Below are 26,974 nucleotides of genomic sequence, written 5' to 3'. Positions count from 1 at the left end.
GTGCCCTTATTGCCAAGAAAGCTAACAGCATATTGGGCTGCATAAGTAGGAGCATTGCCAATATATTGAGGGAAGTGATTATTCCCCTCTATTTATCACTAGTGAGGCCACATCTGGAGTATTGTGTCCAGTTTTGGGGCCCCCACCACAGAAAGGATGTGGACAAATAGGAGAGATTCCATTGGAGGGCAATGAAAATGATTAGGAGATTGGGGCACATGACTTATGAGGAGAGGCTGAGGGAACTGGGCTTATTTAGTCTGCAGAAGAGAAGAGTAAGGGTAGATTTGATAGAAGCCTTCAACTACCTGAAGGGGGGTTCCAAAGAGGATGGAGCTAGGCTGTTCTCAGTGGTGGCAGATGACACAACAAGGGGCAATGGTCTCAAGTTGCAGTGGGGGAGGTTTAGATTGGATATTAGGGAAAACTTTTTCACTAGGAGGGTGGTGAAGCACTGGAATGGGTTATGTAAGGAGATGATGGAATCTCCATCCTTAGAGGTTTTTAAGGCCTGGCTTGACAAAGCCCTGGCGGGAATGATTTAGTTGGGGTTGGTCCTGCTTTGAGTAAGGGGTTGGACTAGATGACCTCCTGAGGTCCCTTCCCACCCTAATCTTCTATGATCTGAGAACTGGAGAGCAGGTATTTTCATGGGAGGGTCCCATCCTCCGGCACTTAGTTTCCCCTCCTGGTCTGACAAGAGCTGAGATTTGGAGGGTTACTGCAGAGAGTGCTCTACAGCCTATTTAGTGTCCCAGGCATTTCCTGAAAAGTCGGGTTCTAACGGGATCGATAGCGTGTCAGGCCAAGGTGTCTGATTATATTGTACTTGAGCCTCAAATAGAGGGTCCACTCCCATCACTGCCCCAGACTGAAATGTATACATAACTATGATTGTTGTGGCTGAAACACCAGGCTCCCTTCTGTGCTGTAATGGGGGGACTCTGTCCCAGGTCTATGTGATGCTTCTGCCCATCGCTCATTTAACTGTAGATATTCTGGAACTAGAGTTTGGAGTATCCCCAAGTCCTATGATTAATTAGAGGTCACATGGTTAAATGGGAGACAGTGAACACTGCCTGAAATACAAGAGGATTTGTTTCCTGGAAAAAATGGAGACCGCTGATCTAGTACAATGCATTATGGGATAACTAGATTCAAGACCCTTCTCAAGATAACGTTGACTATGTAGAAGAGGTGGCATTCTGGGTTTATACTGGGAAGCATGGTTTCAACTGTACACACAGGTTGATCATGGAATGGCATATTGGGGTTGGTTTCAGATGAAGCTACCTTTTCTGTTAGAATTGGGATTGGACAGAGTGATTGGACCAGAACGTCTCTCTCCAGACCTAGAGGCTATCTTGAATGTCTCTGTTGCAGATCTAGAGCCTGATCCTCTTCCTATTTACACCAGTTTAGCATGGATGTAACTTTAATGGAGTTAGTCCCTAGTCACAGTGTTAGTGAGAGGAGATTCAGGCCTTTGCTGCATCGAGACCTTACGGTAGTGTTGGTCTTTCATTTTCTTTCCAGGGCTGCTGTGGAACCTGTCCTCCACTGATGAGCTGAAAGAAGATTTGATACACGAAGCACTCCCTGTCTTGACAGATTGTGTTATCATCCCTTTCTCGGGGTGGTCTGATGGTGTCAGTAGTAGGACAAGAGAAATTGTTGATCCTGAGGTATTCTTCAATGCTACAGGCTGCTTGAGGTAGGTCAGCAGACAATCATCTCTTCCTCCCTCTGTGGCTATGTTTAAAATGGGCCCCTTGTGTTGATGTGCCTACAGTGGATAAGGGAAACAAGTGCCACCTTTACACTGTTGGTAGTTAGACACAAATGTGAGATTTTCCACCCCTGTCCCAATGTTCCTTCATAAATAGACTGGGAAAGGTTAGATTTTTATTGGTAAATGTCAGTGAACGTTGATTTCACCCTAAACTGATTAAAAATATTTCAATTGATGATGATCTAAATTTACAGACAGTCACAATAAGAAAAATGCCTCTTGAAAACTTATTAGACTTTGATTTAAGGATATTTACTTTGTATATTTTGACATGTGATGTTAACAATTTGTGTGTTAAGTTATGAACCTTTAACTTTTGCATCTAAACATCTCCTGTCATTAATTATTGTCTGATCTCCTAAAATTTCCTGTAACTGTGAACATTCACATTGACAAAAAATGTTTTACACGCATAAAAATAAACATCAGTATCATCCATCAAAATTATAAGAACATAAGAATGGCCATGCTGGGTCAGACCAATGGTCCACCCAGCCCAGGATCCTGTCTTCCAACAGTGGTCAGTGCCAGGTGCTTCTCAGGGAATGAACAGAACAGGGCAGTCATCAAATGGTTCATCCTCCATTGTTCAGTCCCAGCTTCTGACAGTCAGAGGTTTAGGGATACCCAGAGCATGGGGTTGCATCCCTGACCATCTTGGCTTATAGCCATTGATGGACCTATCCTCCATGAATTTACCTAGTTCTCTTTTGAACCCAACTATACTTTCGACCTTCACAGTATCCCCTGGTAACAAGGTCCACATGTTGACTGTGGGTGTTGTGACGGAGTATTGTTTGTTTTAAAGTATGTTTGTTTTAAACCTGCTGCCTATTAATTTCATTGGGTGACTCCTGGTTCTTGTGTTATGTGAAGAGATAAATAACACTTCCCTATTCACTTTCTCCACACCATTCATGATTTTTAAAAATGCAAGTGGAATTCTGCCAAGCTAATTCATAACATTTTCATAGTGATTAAAGCTAGATGAACATTTTCCACTGAAATTATTTTTCAATGGAAAACTATTTTTGAGAAAACAAAATTTTTCACAGAAAGCGTCTGGTTTCCTTGAAAATGTTTAATATTTCAATAGAAAACTGAAAAAACTTAGCCAAAACAAGGAATTTTTGAGAGGGGGATATGATTGGTGGGTTTTGGCCAAAAATTTTCAGGTTTCAGCTGATTTTTAAAAAATTTTTGATTGCCAAAAACAAAACAAAACAAAAATTTGTTTTCACTTGTTTAATGAAAAGTCAAAATTATCTGTAGGGGACTAAAACCCCACATTTTCTATCCAGCTCTAATGATGTATCTCTTGCTAGTAAATTCCAGCTGATTCTCTTTTTTATATTGGATCTTTTCATTCCAGTTACCGACACTGAGTGTTGGCCCATCTCAGGGTACGTGTTGGTCAAAGTGGAGGCTCGTATATGGGCACAGGATGGTTTTATTTCTTTCTTGGAAAAGCCAGAGACCTCCTTAGCATGGAGGTCTTCATCCTGACTTGCCGTTTCTTTTGCTACCCTCCAGCTCTTACATCATGCTGGGAACATCTGAGTGGGGAGAAGAAAAAGCTGTGTAATTAGGTACTTTAATGAACTAAAGCTCTGCCTTAGGGAGTGTAGCTTGTGCCCTTCCCAGACATGCTAGCTAATGGGAGTTACATTCACTTGTGAAACTAAGTGGACTGTAGCAGGGACTGCAGCTTTCTCTGCTTGTCACCATCAGCCCTCTGAGGCTGGGGATCACTTCTGAAGGACAGTGCGCTCTGCCTCCATCCTTTTCTTTGAGGAGAACTTTCCCCGTGCAGTTACGTGGTAGGATGATTATTGTGAGCTGGGCTGTCATCTGCTCCCTTCCTCTAAAGGCACTGGAGCTCAAATAGGCAGACATGTGTTAATCAAGAAATGACAGTATTGGGGATACTGCAAAAATAGCCATCCAGGGAACTTAAAACAAGGCAGGGTCAGTCTTCTGAGCACTGCTTTGTTGTCTTTTGTGCCCATCATGCATAACAATGCCAGTGAGATAATGCCAAACTTGAGATCAGTTTGGGCCTGAAATGGGTCTGTAATAGTGAGGGACACTTGGACATCTGACCATTGACAGAAGCCTCGCTGCTCAGGTCTCTGAAGAGTTTCTGGCTGGCGGATGTCTGTGCGCTATTGCAAACCACTCATTTGCGAGCTACCAGTGCCTTAAAACCAGATCATTTCATGCCACTGCTAAAACTGCTGTCTTAGCTTACACAGAATAAAGAGGATCGTGAGTATAGCGCACTGAGACCAGCACCACTTACATCTAAGTTATTGCTCCTTTTCTTAAAACCTGATGTCCCCTGTGTGAGAGAGACACAATATCCTGGACAAACCATACTGGATTAAGCTAAACTTTACTGAATTAAGTTTAAGTATTTTAGGAGTTCATTGTATTAATAATGCAAATGTTCACGTATTGTTGTGAGATCACATGTAATGTGTCTAGGGGAGAGACGTGACTAATGTAAACCCTGGGAAGTGTTCGGAGTTTCAAAGGACTCTTTTAAACAGTGTACCTTTTGAAGCTTTACCTTGAGGAGGGGATCTTTGTCTGCCACTCATGGTGGTCACCTGTCCCAGGAGGACAAGATCTGAGGCCCAAACAGTAGAAAGGAGGGACTCTCAGATACATGGGGGTTCTTGTTCTGAGCAAAGGTATTCTGAACTGGTAACCACAGAAAACCCCCTGTGAGAGGTCTGAAGGACTGTTCAACAGCCAGAGCCCTTGTTGGAGTTGGGGGTGATCTCTGGTAAGCTTATTAGCATGCATGTCAGTCCTTGTATTATTTTAATATGTTTTCACCTTAAGAATAAATGTGCTTGTTTAGAAAGAACTGTGTGGGAACTGTGGGCAATTATGCAGTTTATAGCCTCTGAGGAAAAGGCACAGCAGGCTATGTAGGGAGGCCGACTTGCTGGGGAATTCACAGCGTGGGCAGGGAACTGTGCACCCTGGAAATATCCCAGCCAGGAGGATGCATGTCTCTGCCCAAGAGAGGTGAAGGCTGAGGAGCAGGGCGCCTAGATTGTGTGCCTTTCTGGATCACAAAGGGGAAAACACAGGTGCAGTTGCCTTGAAGTGAGACACCATGTTCCATACAAATGTTGCTATAGAACCTGTATACAGACCAAGATATTCGTCTTCTGTATTGATGTATCGGTTCCTGCTATATTCAACATTCAGGGTCAGTTCCTCAGCTTGTGTAAACTGGCGTAGCTCCATTGAAGTCCATGTTGCTACACTGACCGACACCATTTGAAGGTGCGCTCCTGGTTCTCTGCTGTGATCTCCAACTACTCCTTATTCCAGCCCTTCCTCTGGAAATAACTCTAAGCAGATATCCTGTGTATCCTAACTATACATACATTGTCTTTAAGGAAAAATCTAGTAGGATTGTTCTCGCTAACTGGATCTCTTCCCTCTGTCCTTATCCTAAAAGGAAAATCTCCATGGATGAAATTCACTCTTGAATTCAACCAGAGCTATGCATGGAGCTCAGTGGCAGATGGAACCTAGCAAGCTAACAGGGCTGCTTATCTGTCATGCTTTATCGTCCTACATTTTATCAAATGTCTTCCTTCAGAAACCTGAGTTCTGCAGATGCTGGACGTCACACCATGAGAAGCTACCCCGGCCTGATTGACTCAGTCATGACTTACACTCAGAACTGTGTGGCTGCCAACCGACCTGATGACAAGGTACCGGAAAGATGAACCTTCCACATACACCCAATTCACCAGCCTGTGCCTAGCCCCTTAGTAACCACAGCCAAAATCTTAACCCCGGTTTCTGTTTTTACTATAGTAATAGTTTTAACAGTAACACAAAGGCAAGAATAACTTTGTGAATGTCTCAGGAGCATCCTTCCAGACAAAGGGTCTGTCTATATGGCAGTCGGGAGGTGTGAATGCAGCCCATGTAGACACACCCAAGCTAGCTGTGGCCTTGTTAGATCAAAGCTAGCTTGGTGGTAATACCAGTGAAGCCACGGCAACATGGGCAGACACTGCTTGTGTATGTACCCATGGTCCTTGGCAAGCAGGATTAGCCCATACAGCCATGTGGATACACCCTGAGCACTCAACATGCGCAGCTCTTTTGAAAGTCTGTCTCTTTATTTTGGTGTGCAAATGGGTGTAGAGCTCTTTTGCAAATTCTGGCCTATGTGTCACCGTGGTAGCTGGTGGGTGCTGAGCCTTTCTGAAAATCTGGCTCTGATTTAGAAGTAAATTAAACTAAATCTGATTAAGGCCACACTGACTCCAACTAAGTGTGTCCACACAGGGATTCAGTGTGGTTTAACTATTCCACTTTCAAAGTTAATTCAGATTAACTTCCCTGAATGTCCCCATCTAGACAAGCCCTAAGTAAAATTAGAGTAAGGACCTCAGAGTTTGGTATATTATATTTATGTTCAGGCAGCAGAGTTTATCTGCCTTCTACCGTAATGACTTGACTGTCACTCGGTATAGTTACAGTGCATATACTGTCCCATGTTCCTGTCTGACTGTAATGCTGTTGTGTTTTTTCGGGGGCTGATTTCAGTCTGTGGAGAACTGCATCTGTATCCTGCACAATCTGTCCTACCGTCTGGATGCCGAGGTGCCCAATAAATACACCCAGCTCAACTACATGGCGAGGAATACCTATGTGGACAAGAGCCTCACCGGCTGCTTCAACAGCAGGAGTGGGAAGCTGGAGGTAAGATGTGCTGCTGATTCTGAGTGCCTGCAAATGCACCCTTCACTCGGCCCCAGTCACTGGGTTCAAGTGAAGAGCTGCTCCGCCCGTGCATTATCAGGGCCAGGAAGGGGGTTGGAGGAGCTACATAGGAGTCACATGTCCTCCAGTTGGTACAACGGGGAGAGTTGAGAGGGCAGCAGCATGGGCCAGACCGCACTAGATATGTCGTCAGTATTTGATAGGTGCACATGTGCATACAGATACTTGTATGTGACAGCCAAACAACCAGGGATAAACGAAGTGTGACACATGTAGAAAACGTCAGGCTCTTAGAGGTCAATCTCTTACTTCCCCTTAGAACGATGAGTTCGATCTACCCCTTCCTGAGGAGGATTACAAACCCAGAGGACCCAGCTGGCTCTACCATTCTGATGCCATCCGCACGTACCTGAACCTGATGGACCACAGCAAGAAAGATGCCACCCTGGAGGCCTGTGCTGGAGCTTTGCAGAACCTCACTGCAAGCAGAGGACTGGTAAGCCCCCTCTCTCTCTCTCTCTCTCTCTCTCTCTCTCAAACATGCATACACACACACACAATGGACTCTGCGGGGGGGAAAGACTCCTCTAACCTGCAGCGCACTAGTAGAATTGCTTCACAGCTTCTACTGCACCATTAAACTCTTAAAACCATTGCACGCACATATCCTACACAAAGTGCAAGGAGGATTTAGTCCATGGAGCTGCTGGACACACCATCAACACTCCCCTGGTTAGGGCTGACACCTCAAACCTTCCTCCTGCCTAGCAAAGATAGACATAGCTGCACAGCACACACTCATGGTCTCTACGCAGCAGAACTACCCTGGTTTTGTTGCCCTTTGAGGTCTATGTGCTAAGGTAGGAAGGATTGGGCTTTAAGACATGGTCTCTTTGTGTATACCTGTGTGTGTAAAATGGGGTAGACACGGTGACTATCTGGTCTTGGTTTTGCCTAACTTAGTTGATTCTAATTTAAGTGAGATGGGTAGGTAGATAAAGGAATAGATATTGCACACAACACAGAGACATGTTGTGTGTTATGGCATCCCATCCACAGGATGCCTGATGATGATGCAGTGGAAGTCTTCTTCAGCATGTCTATCTGGTAAAAGGCTGACACTAAATTGCCAGCCTTGATTTGCTTAGTCTTTGGATATGAAGAGGTTTGGTTTCTTTCACATTTGGGGAAATTATCCCTTTAGTCACTGGGGTGAGGATCCTCAAAGGGGCAGAGGGAATTTGACTTTCACTTCTGACAATGTTGAAACATTTGATTTTAAGGTTTTTTGGAACAAAATGTTTTAATTTTTCCATTTTGAAATGACTTTTTTGTTTCAATTTTTAAAAACACTTATTTTGAAAAGATTATATTGAAAGAAACCTATGATTTTGTTGAAATGAGCATTCCTATCACCCTGAAACCTTTTTTTCCCCCCCGAGTTTTCTTTCGCCGAGAATTTCCAAATTTTCAGGTTTTGTTCTGATTTGAAATAAAGCCTATTTTCAGAATCCTTTCCAAAATGAAATTTTCCCTTCTTCCGCCCTTCTCTGGAGTTTGGTGCCTAATTCCCTTAGACACCTTTGAAAATCCCAAACTCGAGCTGGGATTGGTTACGTAGCTTAGGAAAAGAGTTGTCAACAAAGGAAAAGAGAGATTGGTGAGGTGAGTTACTGGTTCAGGAAGGTGGAGTTTTGTAAATGGTAGGAATGTAGAACTTAAAGGGGGCGATAGAATGGAATGTAAACTGTATTGTTCCTGTAATGGAATGTGAACAGTACAATTAAGCAGATTTCCTACCATGAAGATTCAGTCATTTTTATAGAGAAATGTATGTCCTCCAACTAAGATTTCCAGTTCTTCTACTTATATTGATCTCTGTTTGCCCCCCAAAACTTCCTAGAATAGTGCAGGTTTGCCATGAGATGAACTGTGTGGCACAAAACAAAAGCAGCACGTAAATGACATGGACGTATATGATTTTTTTCATGGAAATAACTTTTCACATGCAAACATGGATTTTAATGTGTTCAACTTTGCAATGGCCAACTTGCAAAGCAAATTTGCAAAGCCTATCCTACAAGCCTTCCTCAGACAGACCTTCTATTGAAGACGATGTAATTCTGCAAGCAGGGAGTTTGCGGAATGGAATCCTTTAAGCTCTTTAGGTTGCAGAGTAGTGGGTCTGTTCTCTCCTCAGCGTCCTGGGATACGAACCTCAATCCTGTTAGCATCAATAGTTCTGCGCTCAGGGAGAGCAATCAAGCTGTCTGTCATCTCAAGCCAGTAGAATGTACTAGTGGTAACACTGCAGCTGATTACCTGAGAGGGGAAGAGACATGCCTCTATTGGAAGAAAGAATGCAGGTGTCTGGCAATCTAACATTGTTCAGCAGCTTGTCCAGTGTTGGTCTCTGAGGCCAAGTATTAAAAAAATAAGGCTTAAAGTAAGGCTCCTGTGTCTGTATGTAGGCACCTAACTTAAATGGCCTGATTGGCTGGGTATGCATCAAGCCCATGGATTCACTCTGGATTTACACCAGTGTAAATGAAGACAGAACTTCAGGCAAGCATCTGTCTTCTTTAAAGTATCATTTAGCTGTATAAGAAGTGGTCTGTTTCTCCCAGGTGGGGGTGGGAGAGGGGCTGTTTGTGCATGAAACTCAACCCCCCTCAATATAAGCTGATCGTGAGGTATATGAGCTTAAATCCTATCTTGTCCCCACCCCCAATAGGCTGAAGAGAAAACTGAACCCCTCCCTCCCCACTATAAAGAGCTACGGCCTTGATTCTACAAGTTCATGGACAGAGAGGGATGCATAGGAGAGACCCAGATACTCAAAAGGTATGTAGGCACCTAATTCTCATCAAAATAAATGGGAGTTAGGTACCTAAATACCTTTTGAGGATTGGGCTCAAGTGGACCCAAGAATAAAGTATTATAATGATGATTATTTTATTATTACCTCGCTACACTAACCCGTCTGTAGTGTGTATACCCAGAAATACTGTACAGAATACATGGGTCATGCATGGGTTAGCAGTCACTAACACATTCTAATTTGTCCCCTAGATGTCCAATGCAATGAGCCAGCTGATTGGCTTAAAGGAAAAGGGTTTGCCTCGTATAGCGCGGCTCCTCCAATCCAATAACAGTGAAGTTGTCCGATCTGGGGCTTCCTTGCTGAGCAACATGTCCCGACATCCTAGTCTCCACAAAATCATGGGTAAGGAGATTCCATAAAGGCCGTTTCCTAGTGGTTGTGTAGCGTCTCCCCTTCTTTCACAAGCCCAACTTCTGTGGTAAACCCCTCAGCGTAAACTCCGCCAGGCATTACCACTGGGCGTAGATTCTCCAAACAAATGCACCTTCCCACATCCCCTCCCCGTGGCTGCTGATTAGCAGGGCTGTGACACAAGCCCAGAGCTGCTCTTTGTCCTGGGCCGTTGCCACCCCAAGGAACCGTGAGCTACTGTCTTTTGGAGTTGTACGCAGGAGGGTTAAGCCATGCTGCCTCACCCCATTAGCGGGTCCCTCACTTGACCCCTGGCATGCTTCATGGGTAAGACAGATCAGCTGGTCTCCCTGGGCCTCTTACTGCAAGGAGGAGTGTTTCCCCTTGTTGGGTTGGACTTGGCTTCTCGGGGTGGTGTATTTTGGTCTGCTGGATTACCCGAGCCTCACGGCTTGTGACAGAGAACACGTTCAGCGTGATTGCTTAAAGCAAATAGGACCAGATCCTCAAAAGGTATTTCGGTGCCTAACTCGCACTGTGTTAGGCACGTAGATACTTTTGAGATCTGGGCCATAGAAGCTATTGTGCTTTTTTAATGCCTCACTTAAGGCCTGATTCTGCAGTCCTTACCTTGAGTAGTCCTTACCCCAGTAGTCTCATTGAACTGCGCTGGTTTTTAGTTCAGTACTGACTGGAATATTCCTCCTCTGTAGCTCCCCAGGTGCTTCCAGATGTGTCCCGTCTCCTGGCCTTCCAGTCTGGGAACAGCAGCAACTTTGGAGATATCATGTCCTCTGCTTGCTACACCATGCGCAACCTAATCATGTCCAACCCGCAGATGGCCAAGCCTTACTTGACGAGCAACATGCTAAATAATGTAGTAAACCTGTGCCGAAATGGGTGAGTGATGGCGAGGAGACGGGAGGGCCATGTGCATGCACGTTAAGAGACTATGCAGCCAACTGTGCACATGCAGATTGGGCCGGGAGTAACTGCATCCCTGCAGCCATGCTGCTCAGTGATCACTATTAGAGACCTATCGATCACCGAGTACTATCGCACTGTAGGGACTGCGCAGCCCCCCCTGTTTGTTATGGGAGATGACTGCAGCCTCTCCGATACCATCTTGTGGTGACAAAGGGTGAGCGCTGACTGCTCAGTGGGGACGCCTATGCATTGTGGCTGGGGTTTGCACAGGAGCCTAAGCCCATGTATGCACTCAGCAAGGTGTGGTTTTCCAGGTGGGTAGACAGACTCGAGCTCACGCACACGTGCTAAAAATAGCAGCGTGGCTGTTGTGGCATGGGCCACAGCTCGGCCTAGCCACCCACATGGCTCAGAGAGACTTAGAGTCTGGCAGCTAGCCTGAGCCACTGCCCGTGCTGCAACCTCCTCCCTGCTATTTTTAGCATGAATCTATCTACCTACAGTGGGAATCATGCCTCCTAGCTTCAGTATAGACATTCCCTAAGGGAGTTAGGAGCCCACATTTCATTGAAATTCAATAGGAATTTGGACACCTAACTTTCATTGAACATCCCAGAGCTAAGTATCAGGTGATGTTATGAATTCCATGTACCTCTTATTCAATTAGGTGCTATAGCTCCGTGCTCCCACCATTATTATTAATACATCTCTAAAGTGCCTTACAAAGAAAGCCAGGATCATTTTACAGATGGGCAAACAGAGTCAAGATCAACCTGCAAGTCAGTGCTAGAGTCAGGAATTGAACCCAGGTCTCCCAACTCACAGTCCAGTACTCTACCCACTAGACAACACTGACTTTTTATTATAGAGCCCGTAAACTTGGGCACCTTAAATTTAAATCCGGACAAATTTCTCTCTCGCCCTTTGGAACCCACTCAAAAATCCAGGGTTGGAAAGTTTGACGTAAACAAAAACTACTGAGCTTGTCCTCTCTTCAGGAGAGGCTGAGAAAAGTGGTAGAGATTGAGGTGGCATGAAAAACAAATACAGAGAAACTGCAAAGAAGAGAGGAGGAGAGGAAAATCCTAATAGAAAAAAAACAGGATGTGCTATATACAGACCATGCACTTGTGGCAGTCTAACTTTTGGAGGAGACTGACCCTAAATACAGAGAAACATGGTTTGAAACTGAATCATCATTGGGGGAAAATGACAGTTTGCAAACCTCCTCTCCTAATTTTCCGAATCCAAGCTATAGTTTGAGATACTGGCAAACTATCAGTCAGAAGCTCACCCAGCCCTACCCAGAGAAGCATCACGTTGCATCTTATGCAACCGCTGGTGAATAAGGACCAATCCAGCTTTCTATTAGCCAGTGGAAAGACGCAGTGGGAAATAGATCAGACCCTTAATCTGCTACAGGTCTTCAGAATTGCTTTGAGGATTAACGGGGTGGAGCCTTTAGTTCATCACAGGCCAGAAGATTTCCAGAGTCAAAAATCCATCCAGTTTGTACAGCAGCCCTAATATTAACTGACCTTCTCTCTCAGCAGAATGAGGTGTAATTTTCACACCTGTTTTAAAGCGTTTGGAGGGATCAGTTTGTTTTTAATCGATGGTCAGTCCACTTCATTTCACATAGTCTGGCCAGCATCTGCTGCTGCTAATTGTGTGCCCATGTGGACATAGCTGCTTCGCTCGGCTGTGTTACTCCTTGACCTGGACACATCCCTGCATGGGTTGCTTTCCAGAACCTCATTGGCTTGTTATAATTGTTATAATTATATATAATATATATAATATATATATTAATTATATATAATTGTTATAATGATAATGATAAGAGCCAGCAGTGAAGTTTGGATCCAGTTCTGGGTCCCAAGTGTCCCAAAGGCATAGGAAGAGCTGAAGCAAACTCCCGAAGTCCTGCGTCATGTTTGCAGAGTTATTCCTTGGCCAAACTCCCATTCATTTTTGCTGAGAGAGGATTTCAGGGGTGGTCACTTCTTGGCCTTTGTCGACTAAGATCAAGAGTAGTACCTGTTCTTATTTCGTCTAAGTTGCATCTCAGCTGTCCCCACTAAGCAGTGTAGAGTTGCTCCTTACATTGTATTATTGACAGATCTCTGCAGTTTAGTTCTAAAAGAATCCAGCAATGGGGCTTTTGCTGTTTCCTTCCTAGCTTGCAGCTGTTTAGATTCTACAGTTCAGAAGAAGAGTCTCTTTAGCTCAGCTTCATCCCATTCCTCCGACCCTTGGACAATTCCAAAAATTCCCCTCCCTCTTTGGCATTTTCCCCTTGACATAGCCAATTGGTGTCTTCAGCACAATGTATGGAGGATGTAGGTAAATGGCTCCATTGTGGCTGGCCAACCTTCTGCAAATGGAGGGGCTAGTTCACACTCTGCTGATAACAGCTGGGTTGTTTGAGGCTCCGGCCAGCTAAGATTCACTGGATTTCTTTCATCCTTCCAGCTCCTGTCCAAAAGCAGCTGAAGCCGCTCGCCTCCTTCTGGGTGATCTGTGGTCAAACAGGGAGCTCCAGGGTGTGCTCAAACAGGTGAGGAAACTAAGTGCTAGCCTTTTCCTAATTCTCAGCTGACAGGATAGCAGCGGGCTGGATTCACTCACTGAGGTGAATGATTTTGCGAGGGACGTAAGTCAATGTTGAATATTGCCAGCATCTATAAGAAAAGCCTGGGGCACTAAGAGTGCCCATAGTGCTGCACACCAACATATGGGCTCCATTTGCCTCTCATTTACACTAGTGTAACTAACACCATTGGGGCTGGTGCAGATACTGGTGCAAAGCCAGCACGAGTGGAAGAAGCAGGTCCACTGAGTTCCTATCTTGGGTGGCTAGAGGAGAAATGTTCCCTAGGGCTCCCAACAAGGGTTCCTTTTCTCTCCCCAAGGACCTGCTCTGTGATCACCTCCCCTACTTCAGGGACAGAATAATCCTTTAGACCAACAAGAGAAGTGGCCAGCATGTGTCAGGTCTGCCCTTCTCCCTCGCAGAATTCCCAAACCTGCAGAGTCTGAACTAGCTTCCTTGGTCCAGACTAGTTACTTTCACCAAACTGGGGTTCTCCTGGAAAACCAACAGAAACAACAGGGAGCAAAAAGATTGATGAGGGGAAGGGGTAATGTCTGGAAAATGGATACAACCTATGGGCCCCAAATCAACACAGAGATTGATGGTGGGGTTTTTTTTTTAATCTGTTTTTAACCCCTGCTCCAGCCCTCCTTCAGACACCCAAGTAGTGCCACCTCCAATTTGACAGGACAGTCACTCTAGCATATTTTACACCTGGGCCTGGCACAAATGTGCATCATACTTGTGTGATCCTTGCTGTCTTTCCAGGATAGGCAATGATGTTTCCTTAGCAAGGTGGGTTGAGGTCATGCTATCTATAGAGGGAAGACCATGCAGGAAGGACTCATTCCACACTAAATAGGACTTCACATGCATGCTGCCTGCTTTGTGCAGACAAAATATTTCACAAGGTGCACGCAACATTACCATGTTTCTGCAAAGGACATTTTAGTGCATGCAGCCAACTTGCTGGATGCAGGTGGTCTTTGAAGTAGGACAGAGGAATTTGACTCATGAGTGATGACATTAGTTTTGATTTGCAACTTACCTGCATTAACTGTTTTCCAATAACTTCTACGTCTCATTCTGCAGCAAGGATTCGATAAGAACATGTTGGGATCCTTAACCGGGAGCACTTTAAGGACCCTGTCTTCCAGATTCTAAGAAGAGGCCTTCAGCACAAAATCAGCCTGCAGGTGAGAAAGGGATTGTCACTGCTGGAAAAAATGTGGTGTTCAAGATGGTGCCTTGACACCAGCAGCAGTGTCATGTCATGTCAATGCTGCTCTGCTCACTTAAATTTGGTAAGCACGTGAGTATTTCTAGGGCTAATTAAAACAGTTTTCATAGAAAATTTTCACCAGAAAATTGGAAGTTTTGACTAAGTGAAATTTTTCACTAAAAGTGCTTTTTTTTGGTGTGTGGAGACTTTAGAGTTTCCATCGAAAACTTTGTTTTAAGCCAACAAAAATTTTCAGTTTCTCAATAGTCTAATCTGTAGAGAAGTCATTTCCTTCATACTTACATGGTGTAATAGCTACAAAGATGAAGTCTGCAGGGCAGGGACTGTACCTTCTCTATGTTTGTAGAGGGCCTTACAGCACATTGAACAGAGAATGTGACATGTCCATGAAACCACCTCTACAACCAGGGCATCCCTTCAGGGGCTTTGACCTTTTTTCCCAAGGTAGAATATGAACAATTGTTAAACCTGTTTGCAGAATGCAGTTATTGAGCAATGCAGCTTCTGCTTCAGCTCTGTCCAGTAACAAGTCAGTTCTTGAACCACGAGTCACATTAATCAGACCTTGTGAGTAGTATGGAATGATTCCCAAACTTAATATGGCACTTCATGTCTTCTATGCACTTTGAGCCTCATTAATCCTCAGAAGAGCCCAGTAAGATAGCTAAGCAGAGTACTCTTGTCTGCATATTCCCAGATAGAGAAGCCAAGGCCGAGAGAGGCTCAGGCTAACCAAAATGTAAGTACTCACTAAAATTCATTGCTTCAATTTTTGGTCATGCAACCTAAGACTCGTAGGGCCCAGTGGCGTGTGGTCATCGCATGCAAGGCATATATTGCATGCCCCAGGACTGGCTGTGCCCATGGGACGATTCTGTCCTGTCCCCAAACATGCAAACAAAACAGTGTCTTCTGCATGCACCATGTGAGGTCACACCATATCGAGGAAAAATGACATCCTCTATACAGCGTGACCTCACGTGGGGCAAGTGTGACGTCATGCTGTGTGGAAGAAGCCATTTTGGATGCAAATGTACAGTTGCATGCCTGGCGATGTATGTCGTGCAATGCCACTGGGAGATTGTCAGAGGTACTGACTTTTCACAACTCCAACTGAAGCGAACAGGAGTTGGAGCTTCAACATCTGTAGCATCAGGCCTTTTGTGTCCAAGTTTGGGCACCCCAGAAATTGGGGCATCCAAAATTAGTAATTTGCCCCCTTCTGTGATAGGCCCTGTGCGGTCAAGCACTGTGGGCCCCCATAATGTCCCTGTGGTGGGGCAAAAACGTTGAAATCAAGTCCCCCTGCCTAGGGGTGAATTTCAGCTGTAATGAATAGATTGACTATCTCTGCTCAGAATCATGGCCTGATAGATTCTCTTAACATTAATTCAGGCAGGGGAGGGAATGGATGTGGAAATTAGGGAGAATCAAAGGGTGATGACATTTCTGAATGTGGAAAAGACATTTTGAAATGATTAATCAGGGTTTGTTTTTTCCCTTTCAGAGTTTGTCGTTGGTTCGTGTTTGGAATGACTTAATCCTCAAGGGATTAGTAGGACATTACAGATATACAGTGTTTATAGAGATAATCCAACTGTAAAGCAAACTAAGTATGCAAATTTTTTTGTGGATGATAGATATTTTAAAGCATTTTCTTTTTTTTCCTTTGGGGGTGGGGGGAGGGGGAATTTGAGTTTAAAGTTTCCTGATGTTAATAACTCTTTTTTTCAAATAGTGTGTGTATACACACCACAAACACAAAATGGGATTTTCCAAAGAAAGGCCTAAAACAGTTAATCCCCTAATTTCCACTGAAAGCCAATGGGAGTTGTGCACCTTCACCTCCTTAGGCACCTATGAAAATCCCACCGTGTGTGTGTGTGTATGTATGCACTAAACACCACTGTATCAACCCATGTCACAACCCATTTTTATGCAAGTGTGTAAAACTACTAACTAGATGGTGTGTGTTTATTCCATTGTAGATGGCCACCTTAGACAGATACAAACCATAATGCTCCTGTGTTAGACTGCTGGTTATTTCTAAACTTGGTGAACATGGGCTTCTTTCTGCTTTTGACTATTGTCAAGTCAGCTTTCGTATTCAGAGTTAAGTAGTTTCTGTCGTAGGTTACATGGTTTCTAAATCTGAAGAAGCAAATTCATGTCTGAGAAATCTCACTGGAAGCAGGGCCTCAGTAAATATTCTCATTAACATACAAGTTTATGTACATTAGTAATACGCAGTCTAGAGTATGGAAGCACAAACCATTCAGAACACCACAGCAAACATAAAAGACATGCATCTTACTTAATGCTGCCATTGCTTTCCTTATAATGCTGTAACTGGCAAAGCCTGGCGTTTGATAAGATCAGATTGACAAAGGTACATGACATTGTTTCCAAGGGACATTGTGCGCACTAAATGCAGATGAGTCAAAGAAAAACAGTTATCACTGATAGAAACCACCATTAAAATATTATTATTTGAATGGTTAAAGTAGTTAAAGAGCTCTTTAAGGAAAGGGCATTCCAGAATACTTTCTAGGGCCAGGATGCTATCCTATTCATCCTGTATGTGGTAGAAAAGACCTGAATTTCTTATCAGTTTCTTCTATGAAATTAACTGCTCTGTCTTGTTCTTTTGAAAAAGTCTTCACTAATCGCTAGTCCTGTTGAGAGAGCAGGTTTTATTTGGGGAAAGGGATAGGATCAGATGTGAACTGACTACGTTTTCAGAAGGCCTGTGCTAGTTGTCCTGCACGAGCAAGTCATTCTATGAATCCTAGGGTTTGGTGGAACTCCTAGAAACAAGTCAAGGAAAATAATGCAAGAGTTTTGTTTGGAGGCAAAAGTAAAGGTTCAGCACCTCAGCTGGCGTAATTCAGCATATCTCCATTGTCAGCAGTGGAGTTGTCTATTTACACCAGGTGAGGTCTGTCTTACCGAGTTTCGGTTGGCCCTGCTATGGCTATTTTCTGGATCTGAGCAAAGGGGCACTCTTTGGGCGTGGAATGGCATAGGGGTCTCCAGCCAGAGTGCAAAGGCAAGAAGGAAATGGTAGAGTGGATGCTTTAGCCAGTTGCTTTTTCATTTGGAATGCAAAGGTGTTTTCAGTATCTTGTTGCACAATGTCTCTTTCTTTGTAACCTTGCATGTTTATTGCTGAGCCTACTATGCAAGGATGTCAGCCCAGTGAAACAGATGGAGAACAAAGCCTCCCTGAGATAGATTTGCAGACTTTGTATACTACACAAAATCATAGTCCCAGTCTCAAGAGGGAATTTGGTCCAGGGAAATGGTGCCATCATACCTTTCAAATAAGTCACCACTACATTGATGTGATTCAGAATGTTTTTAGGAGAACATCAGACTTGGCACTGATCTCTCTCTCACAGTGCAGTGTATGCATCATTAGGCATCACATTCCCACTTGCTCTGGTTGCAAGCACACAGTCTCAGCCATTGTGCACTTGCAGGTTACGTATGGCATTGCACATGTAAATAGCGTACACACTTCTGAAATTCTGGAGCTGAATAGCCACAGCTGTAAAGTTAATCAGGCCAACCTGATGTGCTGTTAAATGTATTGATGGCAATACTAAGGTAATTCCAGGGTAATTTTGCAATTAATTGACATACTGCACCTTTATTTGAAGACCCCACCACTACTGTCCCTTGTAGAGCAGCGGAATGTAGTGTATCACTTTAGTTAAGGCACGAATAGCTGTAATTAGATACTTTACAAATGCAATAGGGTTTTGTTAGTAATTCCTAAACTCAATGGGCCTGATCCATCTCTGGAATGAATTCCATTACTTCAGTGGAGAGTTTTATCCAAAGCTTCAGAAACAATGTCCTTTTAGTGGGTGATTAGTTACTGACTCACATAAAACAGCCTATTCATCTGATAGGGTGACCATCATCAGGAGCTATGGCAGTGCTCCCACCGCTATTTTACAGATACTATTTCCCTGTAAAAGTCAGTGATACTAGAATTGATTCTCCTCTGACCATGGTGTGAAGCTGGGATAACTATTGAAATCAATGGAGTAATGCTGGTGGTAAGGAAAAGCAGGCCCAGTGGGATAACAGATGTCACTGCAACCAGTTGGCTTGGGGCTTCCCCTCAAAGCAATTTATTTGTCAGAGAAGAACAGAGTTCAGCAAAACACCTGATAACTCTCACTTCCCAGTAGTAATGCTGTACTGTTTAGAGCCATGCTGTTTCTTTAACTGTGACTCCTCTCTGACAGGGTATTCTCCACCCTCATTCTAAGTATATTTTGAGCCAAGGAGTTTGTGTTTGTTGGGGTTTGAATGCCAAAATTGGGCTTATCATACCCCTGACCCCTACAGCAATAGCAATCTGCGCAGGCCCCACTGTACATAGCACGTGTTCTTAACCATGTTAGGTATGGGGGAAGGGGAATAGAGAATTACCAAGGAGAGAGAATACCCAGCACCAATCCTGGCCCTGCCCCATATGGAGGAGGTAAAGATGTTAGGGCCTGGTATTTCTATAGGACATTCCTCATGTAAATAAATCCCATGACTTAGACTTAGCTGAAATATTTTTGGGGGAGGGGGTCCTCACCTGTGCTTTTTGTTTTGTGTATTGTAAAATCCTAGTAAAGGGAAGCGTCAGATCATCATCTATCTGCCCCATCCATAGCTATATGGTCTATGCTATATCGATGTGTGAGAATGTCAGTTTTTGCTGCACCACATGTATTTGCTTCACTGGAAAAAAAAATCTGAACTCAATAAAAAATGGCTGAAATGTCTTTGAACTTTTCTCTTTGGAGGATGGCGGTTCTGCTTTCCCTGCCATTGAAACTACGGGAGAGTGTAAAATACCCACTTTAAACTGGTCAGACCTCCTCAGCTGGAATATGGTGTGCAAGGCTGCTCCCTGAGTGGGGGGAAGAAAGATGAATTCAGACTGGAACAGGTGCAGGGAAGGGGGTGCTAGGATGAACAGAGGAATGGAAAACTGATTTTATGAGAGGAGATTAGAAAAAAAAAAGCATGGCTAGTTTAGCCTAGCAAGATGTAGGGGTATGATCACTCTCTCTAAATGGATGGGGGGCAAACACCAGTGAGGGAGAAGAGCTAGTGAAGATAAAAGGACAACAACTTAGGCCAGCATTAACAGGCCAGGACCAGATTTAGGCTGGCAATTACTTGAAGGCCTCCCCCTCAGAGGAGCAAGGTCTGGAACAGCCTCCCACTTGAAGTAGTTTTAAGATGAGATTTTCACCTATTTACAAGGGGGAAGGTTACCTGGGATAAGGGAGCTGTGGCTCGGTGGCCCATGAGCGTCCTCTGGTGCTGTATTTTATGTTCCTACAGCTTATGCTGCAGCAGTTGGGCAGCCAGCACTCTGCCCCCTGTATTCTGTTCCATATTCCCTCCCCTCCCTGCCTTCCTCTGACACACCAACTAGAGGAGGAGGATAGTGCATGAACCTGCTTGATTAAAGCTTGGATGCATTTTTGGACCATGGATACAAACAGTTGTAGATGGAATTAGTAGGGAAAGGGAGTACCTCAATTGAGCCTAGTTATAGTTCCGTTCTAGTGCCACCCTTTGTCCTTTCCTTGTGGTGTTGGTCGAAGGGTGGGGAGATTCAGGCAGAAGACAGCTACGGCAGTACGGACAGCAAACTGGGTGATACACTATAAATGAAGAACAGATACAAAGTCAACTCCTACATCTCAAACTACTTTTGTACAGGTCTGATGGTGGCTTCACTTCACCGAATAGGGCAGTACTAGGCCTGCCTGTTAATTCGTCAGCCATTTTAGATAAGCAGCCGGCACACCTAACTTCCTGAACACCATACATTATGTAGTTTTAATGGTCAGAATTTCAGATGTGTTGAGCACCTGGAGCTCCCCCTGAAGTCAGTCTTTTGCTTCAGAAGTACTGAGCCCTAAACGGAGAAGAGTCTTGCTGTTCTCAGTTTCAGAGGAGTTCGGTTCCTCATATAGTCAGTATGTGTATTCAAACCCTACAGCCATACTGGTTTGAAAGTTACATTCCTCACCCACAGAACCCAAGGAGAATCAAACACTGATCCGCTAGAGAGCAAGTGGGTATCTAATGCAATAACTCAACAACATTTTGAATAGGGTTCAATCCAGCATGGATTCATAAATGAATCTAGTTTAAGGCCAGAAGTGAACATTAGATCACCTAGTGTGTCCTCCTGCAGCTCACAGGACATTTCACCCAGTTACATGTACATTAAACTCAATAACGTACATTTCACTACAGCATAATGGGGGGGCTGGCTAAAGTATAGTTTCAAGAAAGGCATCCAATCCCTTGGAAGTTTGTTCCAATGGTTAATCACAGTTAAAAATGTGTGCCTAATTTCTAAATTTGAATTTGTCTGACTAATTTCCAGCCATTTGTTCTTTTTCTGCCTTTCTCCACTGGATTACAGAGCCCTTTCCTATGAAGTATTTTGCTCCTTGAAGATATTTATATACGGTCCTCAAGTCACCTTTCACTCCCCTTTTTGATCAGCTAAACAGATTAAGCACTTGGTCTCTCACAGTCAGACATTTTCTCCAGCCCTCAAATCAGTTTTGTGACACTTTTCTGCACTCTCAAATTTTTCAGCCTCCTTTTCAAAGTGTAGGCACCAGCCCCGGCCACAGTGTTCCAGTGTTGGTCTCACAAAAGCCAGCTTCACCACTAACATCACAGCCCTAGTTCAACTCCCTACTCCCCTCTTTATACAACCAAGGATCACATTAGCCTTTTAGTCACAGCATCACCCTGGGAGCTCATGTTCAGGTGCTTATTCACAATTGACCCATTCAATCTTTTTCCGAATCACTGCTTTCCAAGATAGACCCCCAGTCTAAGGATGGCCTGTATTCTTGGTCTTTCTAGATGTATAACTTTGCAGTTGGCTCCATTAAAGCCAGTTTTGTTTGAATGGATGCAGGCTCACTCATTTTAAATGTATTTACCTCAAGATCAGGGAGAAATAGTGAAGGGTCTAGTACAGACCCCTGCAGAGCCTCATTAGCTCTTCCATTCCATGACAAGTTCCCATTGACAACTACTTCTTGAGATTAGCCAGTTCTCAATCCATGGCATGTTTGACTAAAAATATGCACCCAATTGTTCTAGTGCTAAAGTCAAATATTGTATAAAAGTATTACATTTCTGCTGTGCACCCCAAACTCCTACTGACTTGAGTAGGATTTTAGTGCCTAAAGAATGCAGGATCAGGCCCTATGGTATGTCTCAGCATATACCTGTGCAAGAGAGATACATTGGTGTGTGGCATTAATTCAGAAAACAGAGGAAGCGTTAAGCAATGGAGCTGGGGGTTCAGGGATATGCATGGGAACGTTATCCCCAGTGCAACTAGGGGCAGCATATAACAGATGTCTATTTTTATGGCGCTGAGATGTATGACATAGAACACACATACCATAGCAGCCAACGAAGTGGGTTTCTGCCCATGAAAGCTTATGCCCTAACAAATTTGTTAGTCTTTAAGGTGCCACAGGACTCTCGCTGTTTTGCTAAAACCAGATTAACACGGCTACCCCTCTGGAACACATACCATGTTTCACCTAGAAAAGCACCCCTTTTCATATGGCAGCACACACCAGCCCATCCTTGCCTCAGCGGCCTAGCAGCTGGTCAGACCCCAGGTTGCAAGTAGAAGATGAGGCATTCCCACAGTGATTCATATACAGCGAAAGGACACAACCCCTCCCTCCCCCACCCACACAAGGGTAGGCTGTACACGTTAAAATGCCTGGTCAAACGAAAGACCTGATTGATTCACTCAATCTAAAGTGGACTAATTCTTCACTCAGATGGCTAGACACACAGGCCAAATCCTGTAATTGTCCTTGAAGAAGCCCAGGGACAAAAGCTCCTCTCTCACTGAGACAGTCTAAAACCAGCTCTACTTTCTGTTACAGACAGTGAGGCCTTTGTGCCTGAGGCCGGTGGAAATAAAACCTGTCTCAAATCACTGAGCCTAGGAGGGAGTGAGAAAAGCAGAACTGATGCAGTGTGATAAGAAACTGTTAATGTTGGCATCTTTTGGAATTAGCTCTTCCTAGCTCCTCTGACTCAGTGACACCTGCTGCTTGTCAAGACACGAGCCCCTGAAACCAACATGCGAGTGAGATCAAATGATGCAAGATGAAGAGTCCTCATTTGCAATTGGTCCCTACACAAGAACTTCTGGTTTCTCTTCAGGGAGTGGAGGGGTAGTTGGGCTGACGTGACCACAGCTTGGGAACCTGCAGCTGCATGTCTTCTGCAGCGTCCTGCCATGAGTATGCCACAACTTCAGGCTTGAACACAGCACAAGGTGCTTGGAGTTAATTAGCTGGAAGGATTGGGTAGAAAAGCACCCATTTCTCTCTCTGCCATTCCCAGCTTTGGTTTGAGTCATCTGCATAGCTAATGAGCAGACAGCAGATCTCTCCTGTGCTAACAAAATGTACTCAGTTAAGCCAGCCAGCTCCTAGGGGGCATGAAATTCACCTTTGGAAAAGGCCATTAGATAGCTCCATACCTTACTCAGAGGGTCAGTACCTGCCTGTAGCCTATGTTGAATCTCTTTATTACAGAATGGGCACGGCGCATGCCCTTGGCGTGGCGGGTGGAGGATGGTGACAAAATGTGGATTAAAAAGTGCCCTTTAGCATGAATGGACTAGGATAACAAAAAAAGCAAAACAAAACCAAACAAAGCTGCCTGGCAATAGCACCACATGGAGGAACGAGTGGGGGAGATGCTGCCCTATGAACATACAAGCACCAACTCTGCGAGCCCCCATGAAGCTTGACAAGCAGACAGTACATTCATCATCAGGATGTGCATCACCTCTGGGGATGCCCTGACTCAAATTAGCTGGCAATAAAGGTGTGGCCTTGACTTTATGTCTATTCCACTAGGGGTGGCAGGACCACCACTCAGTTTTACAGCACCCTTATAAGGGACGGGAGTCATCAAGTCTCTGCCACTCTCCGGTTTCTAGTTAAGTCACTTTGTGACTTCAATTAACAGGACGCTAGACCAGTGCAAGTGCCTGTAGCTCATCTCTCTGCTTCCACCACAGGGAGTTCCAGCACAACTAACACGGTCTGATGGTTCATCATAAAAACCCATCGTCACGCAGCACCGTTGTGCCAGGTACAGCAGAGCTGTTCTTTGCGGGATAGCCATGGAATTACCAATTGAATAATCACCTAACAGTACTTTCTGGGTAGTTACTAGGTACGTGAAACTGCGTGTGGGTGCATCAGAGCAGGATGTACATAAGGTGTGCACACATACACACTGCAGTGGGTGAAGGCAGCCACATAAAGACAGGGGTGGAATGAAGTTTTTTAAATTTGCTCATTGTCCACAGGCAATATTTTAAATAAATAGAGATAATGCCACTGGAAATCAGCAACACCTCTACAATTGGACTGCACTGTTGAAGTGCACCTGCTTTATACTAGAGAGCTAACAGAGGAAACGGTCACAAACACAGCTCGCCTCCCAGCACCCTCCAGCCTGCTGTCTTTGGGCCTACCTGACTGGGCTTCATGTGCCTTGGGCTTCTAGAGTCTGAATAGAGTCCCAGCACTGCCCCCTTGGCAGTCTCTAGGCATGCCTTTGGTGCAGGTCCTTTGTCTAGCACTCCCTTCTGAGTCTCTATCAGACCAAGCCCTGTGGGACCTGGAATTCCATGTCTCCATTGATAGAACATTCCCAGTGCTCCAAGATGCAGAGGGTCTTATGTCAGAGAGAAATGTTTGCTGAACACAGAAAAGAGAAAAAAAAACAAAAAAAACCCACACCCCTCCATTGCCCTGCACATTCCCATTCAATCCAGCTGCTGCAGTCCTTCCTTTGGCACAGGGAGTTCTGTGCTGGCACCTGCTGCTTTATACCAGGGGGCAGCGAGAGCTCTAAACCCAGAACTGCTTTTGGGATCAAAGCACATGCAGAACAGAGGAGCATCAAAAAGGCTGAGGGAACTGAACATTTTCCTGTAACAGCAGCACTGACAGGCTGAAGTCCTCTTTGCAAAGTCAACAGGGATTGCGCTGGGATTTTTAAAAAATTGGTGACAAGTAAGTTTAGGCAGCAGATCTGGCATTGATTAACACATTGACAAATATGCCAGCTTGTTTTGGGAGAGCTGCGGTGAGATGTGTCAAATTCTTACAGGCTGACATTGACAAATAACCCTGGGGAGGGTCATACTTAAAAAAAACAAAAAAAGCCACACACACACACCCCCACACACCCAAGCTCTCTGCGAGCATACGCAGATGCTACAGTGTAAGGGGGAAGAGCCATCAAGGAAGGGAAAGACAGGTGCTGGGTGAGGTGAAAGCATGCCTAGCTGAATTAGACATAGGGATTAGCAGCTGCACGAATGGTGAACAGCCTCTGGGGGGTCTGTTACTGATCTGACTCCAAGCCCAAACAAGAGCAGATTGAAAAGGATACAGCAACTTCTGGTTTGTAGAAATGGTCCTGAAGCTTTAATGAGTTTCCTAAGCTAGCCCGTCACAAAGAAGCCAAGCGGGATCCCATTAGAGGAGTGCGGAGTGAGCACGCAAGCATAAACACAGTATAGACTGAGAATTCATCTGCATGCATTCAGAGTGCAGACAGAAGGTGTCCACATGCTCACACATGGCAGGTGTTGGGTATATATGCTCACACATACTTGTGCACAAAGGGCACGCATGTGTGTTCACACACCCCCTCCCCAGATCCTCCGCTGGTGTAACTGCGCACTGCTCCATTGAAGTCAGTTTACCCCAGAGGAGGATCTGTCCTGACAGTATGTACAGAACAGACCTACACACAAGGGAGCAAAAGCTGGAATTACTATTCCCAGCCACCTTCATACAAATACCAGATACAGCGACTTCCCTTCCTCAGTATCAAACATTGTTTACAATCCCTATAGCTTGACTCAGCCATATTGTGAGATGACTGTGTCCCATGGGCAGCCAACTGTGCAAATGGAAGAGGAAATGTTCCTACAGATGTTTCTGAACCACCTGCAGTATCAACTCCTGCACCCACCCACAATGGTTAAAAGTCATGCAATTTTATTTTTGAAAACCCAGTGAATGTAGGATTCTTTTCAGGAAAGGTTTGAGCCTGTAGGGTGCTTTTGGGTCAAACTTTGCTCTGCAACTTTTTTTATTTAAAACTGAAAGCAGAGATTCTCATATAGTCACAAAGCCCCTGGAGTTTTAAAGCAGACACCAAATATCACAACATTCTCACTAGCTGGTAACACTGCAGCAGAAAGGAGGAAGGGGGACCTCTGGCCTCCCTTTACATTGCCAGGTTGTGTTGGGAATAGGAGAGCAGCACAGGCATGTAACAGAGCCAGTTCAGGCCCCATAGCAGCCCGAGGTCTTCATGAGCACCGAAAGTGGTGACAGCAGGTGTTAGACAAAAAGCAGGCTGTACAGCCCCCAGCTTCTGCCAGCAGCAGGCATGAGACAGGCTTACTGCAGTATCTGAACAGGGTCCATAGCATTTCACACTCGTCACTCAGCTCCACAGGCCTATTTGCCATAAAACATTGGCACGCCAGTAACGAATCACAGCAGGGAAAGACAAGAGGCCTGGCTCTTTTGCACCTTATGGATTCATTTACACTTGTACAACCAGAGAGCAACGCTAGTCCTAATGCTACTAAGTCAGCATGCTACACCCACTCTGCATGTGTGCGCATGATGACTCCAAGGGATGGAGGGGAGGGCAGGAAATCAGGCCCAAGCCTTTGCCAGACCACTGCAGGTTTTGTCCACCGAGAGCTTAGGTCCTTTTCCAAAGGTAACCTGCACAGACACTGAGTAACTGTCTCTCTAGCGGCTAGATCTCTATGAATGACCTCAAAGCTTTATAAATACGCTGCTTGCACTGGGCTAATTGACATGGTGCCTCCACGCAGGCAATTGAGGTTGTTGCTGTTAGGACCAGTGGCAGAGGTTCAGTGTACATAAACAAGCCAGCCTGGGGCATCATTGCAGAGAGCTTAGTTGAACACATTCTAAGCCTATTTGATTTTCACATCTCACTGCTTTCTTCTTTGGGGAGACCCTCTTGTCCCATCACATGATACAAGTACTTCTGCTTGAAGCCAATAGGAATCACTCCTATCCCACAGCAGGACAAATGGGCCCAGGTTTCAGCAGGGCCGGAAAGAACATAAGACATGAGACCAGGAAGCAAAGGAAAATGTAAAGGTTATCTGAATCTCACCAAAAAAAAATTTAAAAAAAAACCAAAACAAACACACTCCCCAAAAAACCCCCCGTTTCTATTAGCACTTCTCATGCTTTGATCTCACAGTACTTTAGAAAAAGGAGGAAAGTATCATCCCCCCCATTTTAC

The 26,974-nt window shown here is 44.7% G+C and overlaps 1 protein-coding gene and 1 long non-coding RNA gene across 2 annotated transcripts in view; one reads left to right on the top strand and one right to left on the bottom strand.

Annotated features, from left to right (window-relative positions):
- The window catches only part of PKP1 (plakophilin 1), a 76,844-nt gene extending 60,641 nt beyond the window's left edge, over window positions 1–16,203 (top strand). The window contains exons 7-15 of the mRNA XM_067531621.1: window positions 1,537–1,714; window positions 5,418–5,532; window positions 6,380–6,535; window positions 6,876–7,052; window positions 9,629–9,782; window positions 10,505–10,691; window positions 13,194–13,278; window positions 14,407–14,510; window positions 16,065–16,203. Of these exons, the coding sequence (XP_067387722.1) occupies window positions 1,537–1,714; window positions 5,418–5,532; window positions 6,380–6,535; window positions 6,876–7,052; window positions 9,629–9,782; window positions 10,505–10,691; window positions 13,194–13,278; window positions 14,407–14,478 (1,124 nt within the window). The 3' untranslated portion in view covers window positions 14,479–14,510; window positions 16,065–16,203. The remainder of the gene's footprint in view (window positions 1–1,536; window positions 1,715–5,417; window positions 5,533–6,379; window positions 6,536–6,875; window positions 7,053–9,628; window positions 9,783–10,504; window positions 10,692–13,193; window positions 13,279–14,406; window positions 14,511–16,064) is intronic.
- LOC137142323 (uncharacterized) overlaps window positions 8,639–26,974 on the bottom strand; it is a 34,132-nt gene continuing 15,796 nt past the window's right edge. Inside the window, exons 2-4 of the long non-coding RNA XR_010916889.1 lie at window positions 20,112–20,241; window positions 14,363–14,504; window positions 8,639–8,878 (exon numbers count right to left, since the gene is read on the bottom strand). This is a non-coding gene — a long non-coding RNA (uncharacterized lncRNA). The remainder of the gene's footprint in view (window positions 8,879–14,362; window positions 14,505–20,111; window positions 20,242–26,974) is intronic.

The sequence above is a fragment of the Emydura macquarii genome, unplaced genomic scaffold (genome assembly GCF_026122565.2).
Source record: "Emydura macquarii macquarii isolate MOO-44397 ecotype Brisbane River unplaced genomic scaffold, CSIRO-AGI_Emac_v2 contig_3220, whole genome shotgun sequence".
NCBI lineage: Eukaryota > Metazoa > Chordata > Testudines > Chelidae > Emydura > Emydura macquarii.
The sequence above is the reverse complement of the archived record's forward strand: the minus strand, read 5'-3'. Positions and strand labels throughout refer to the sequence as shown.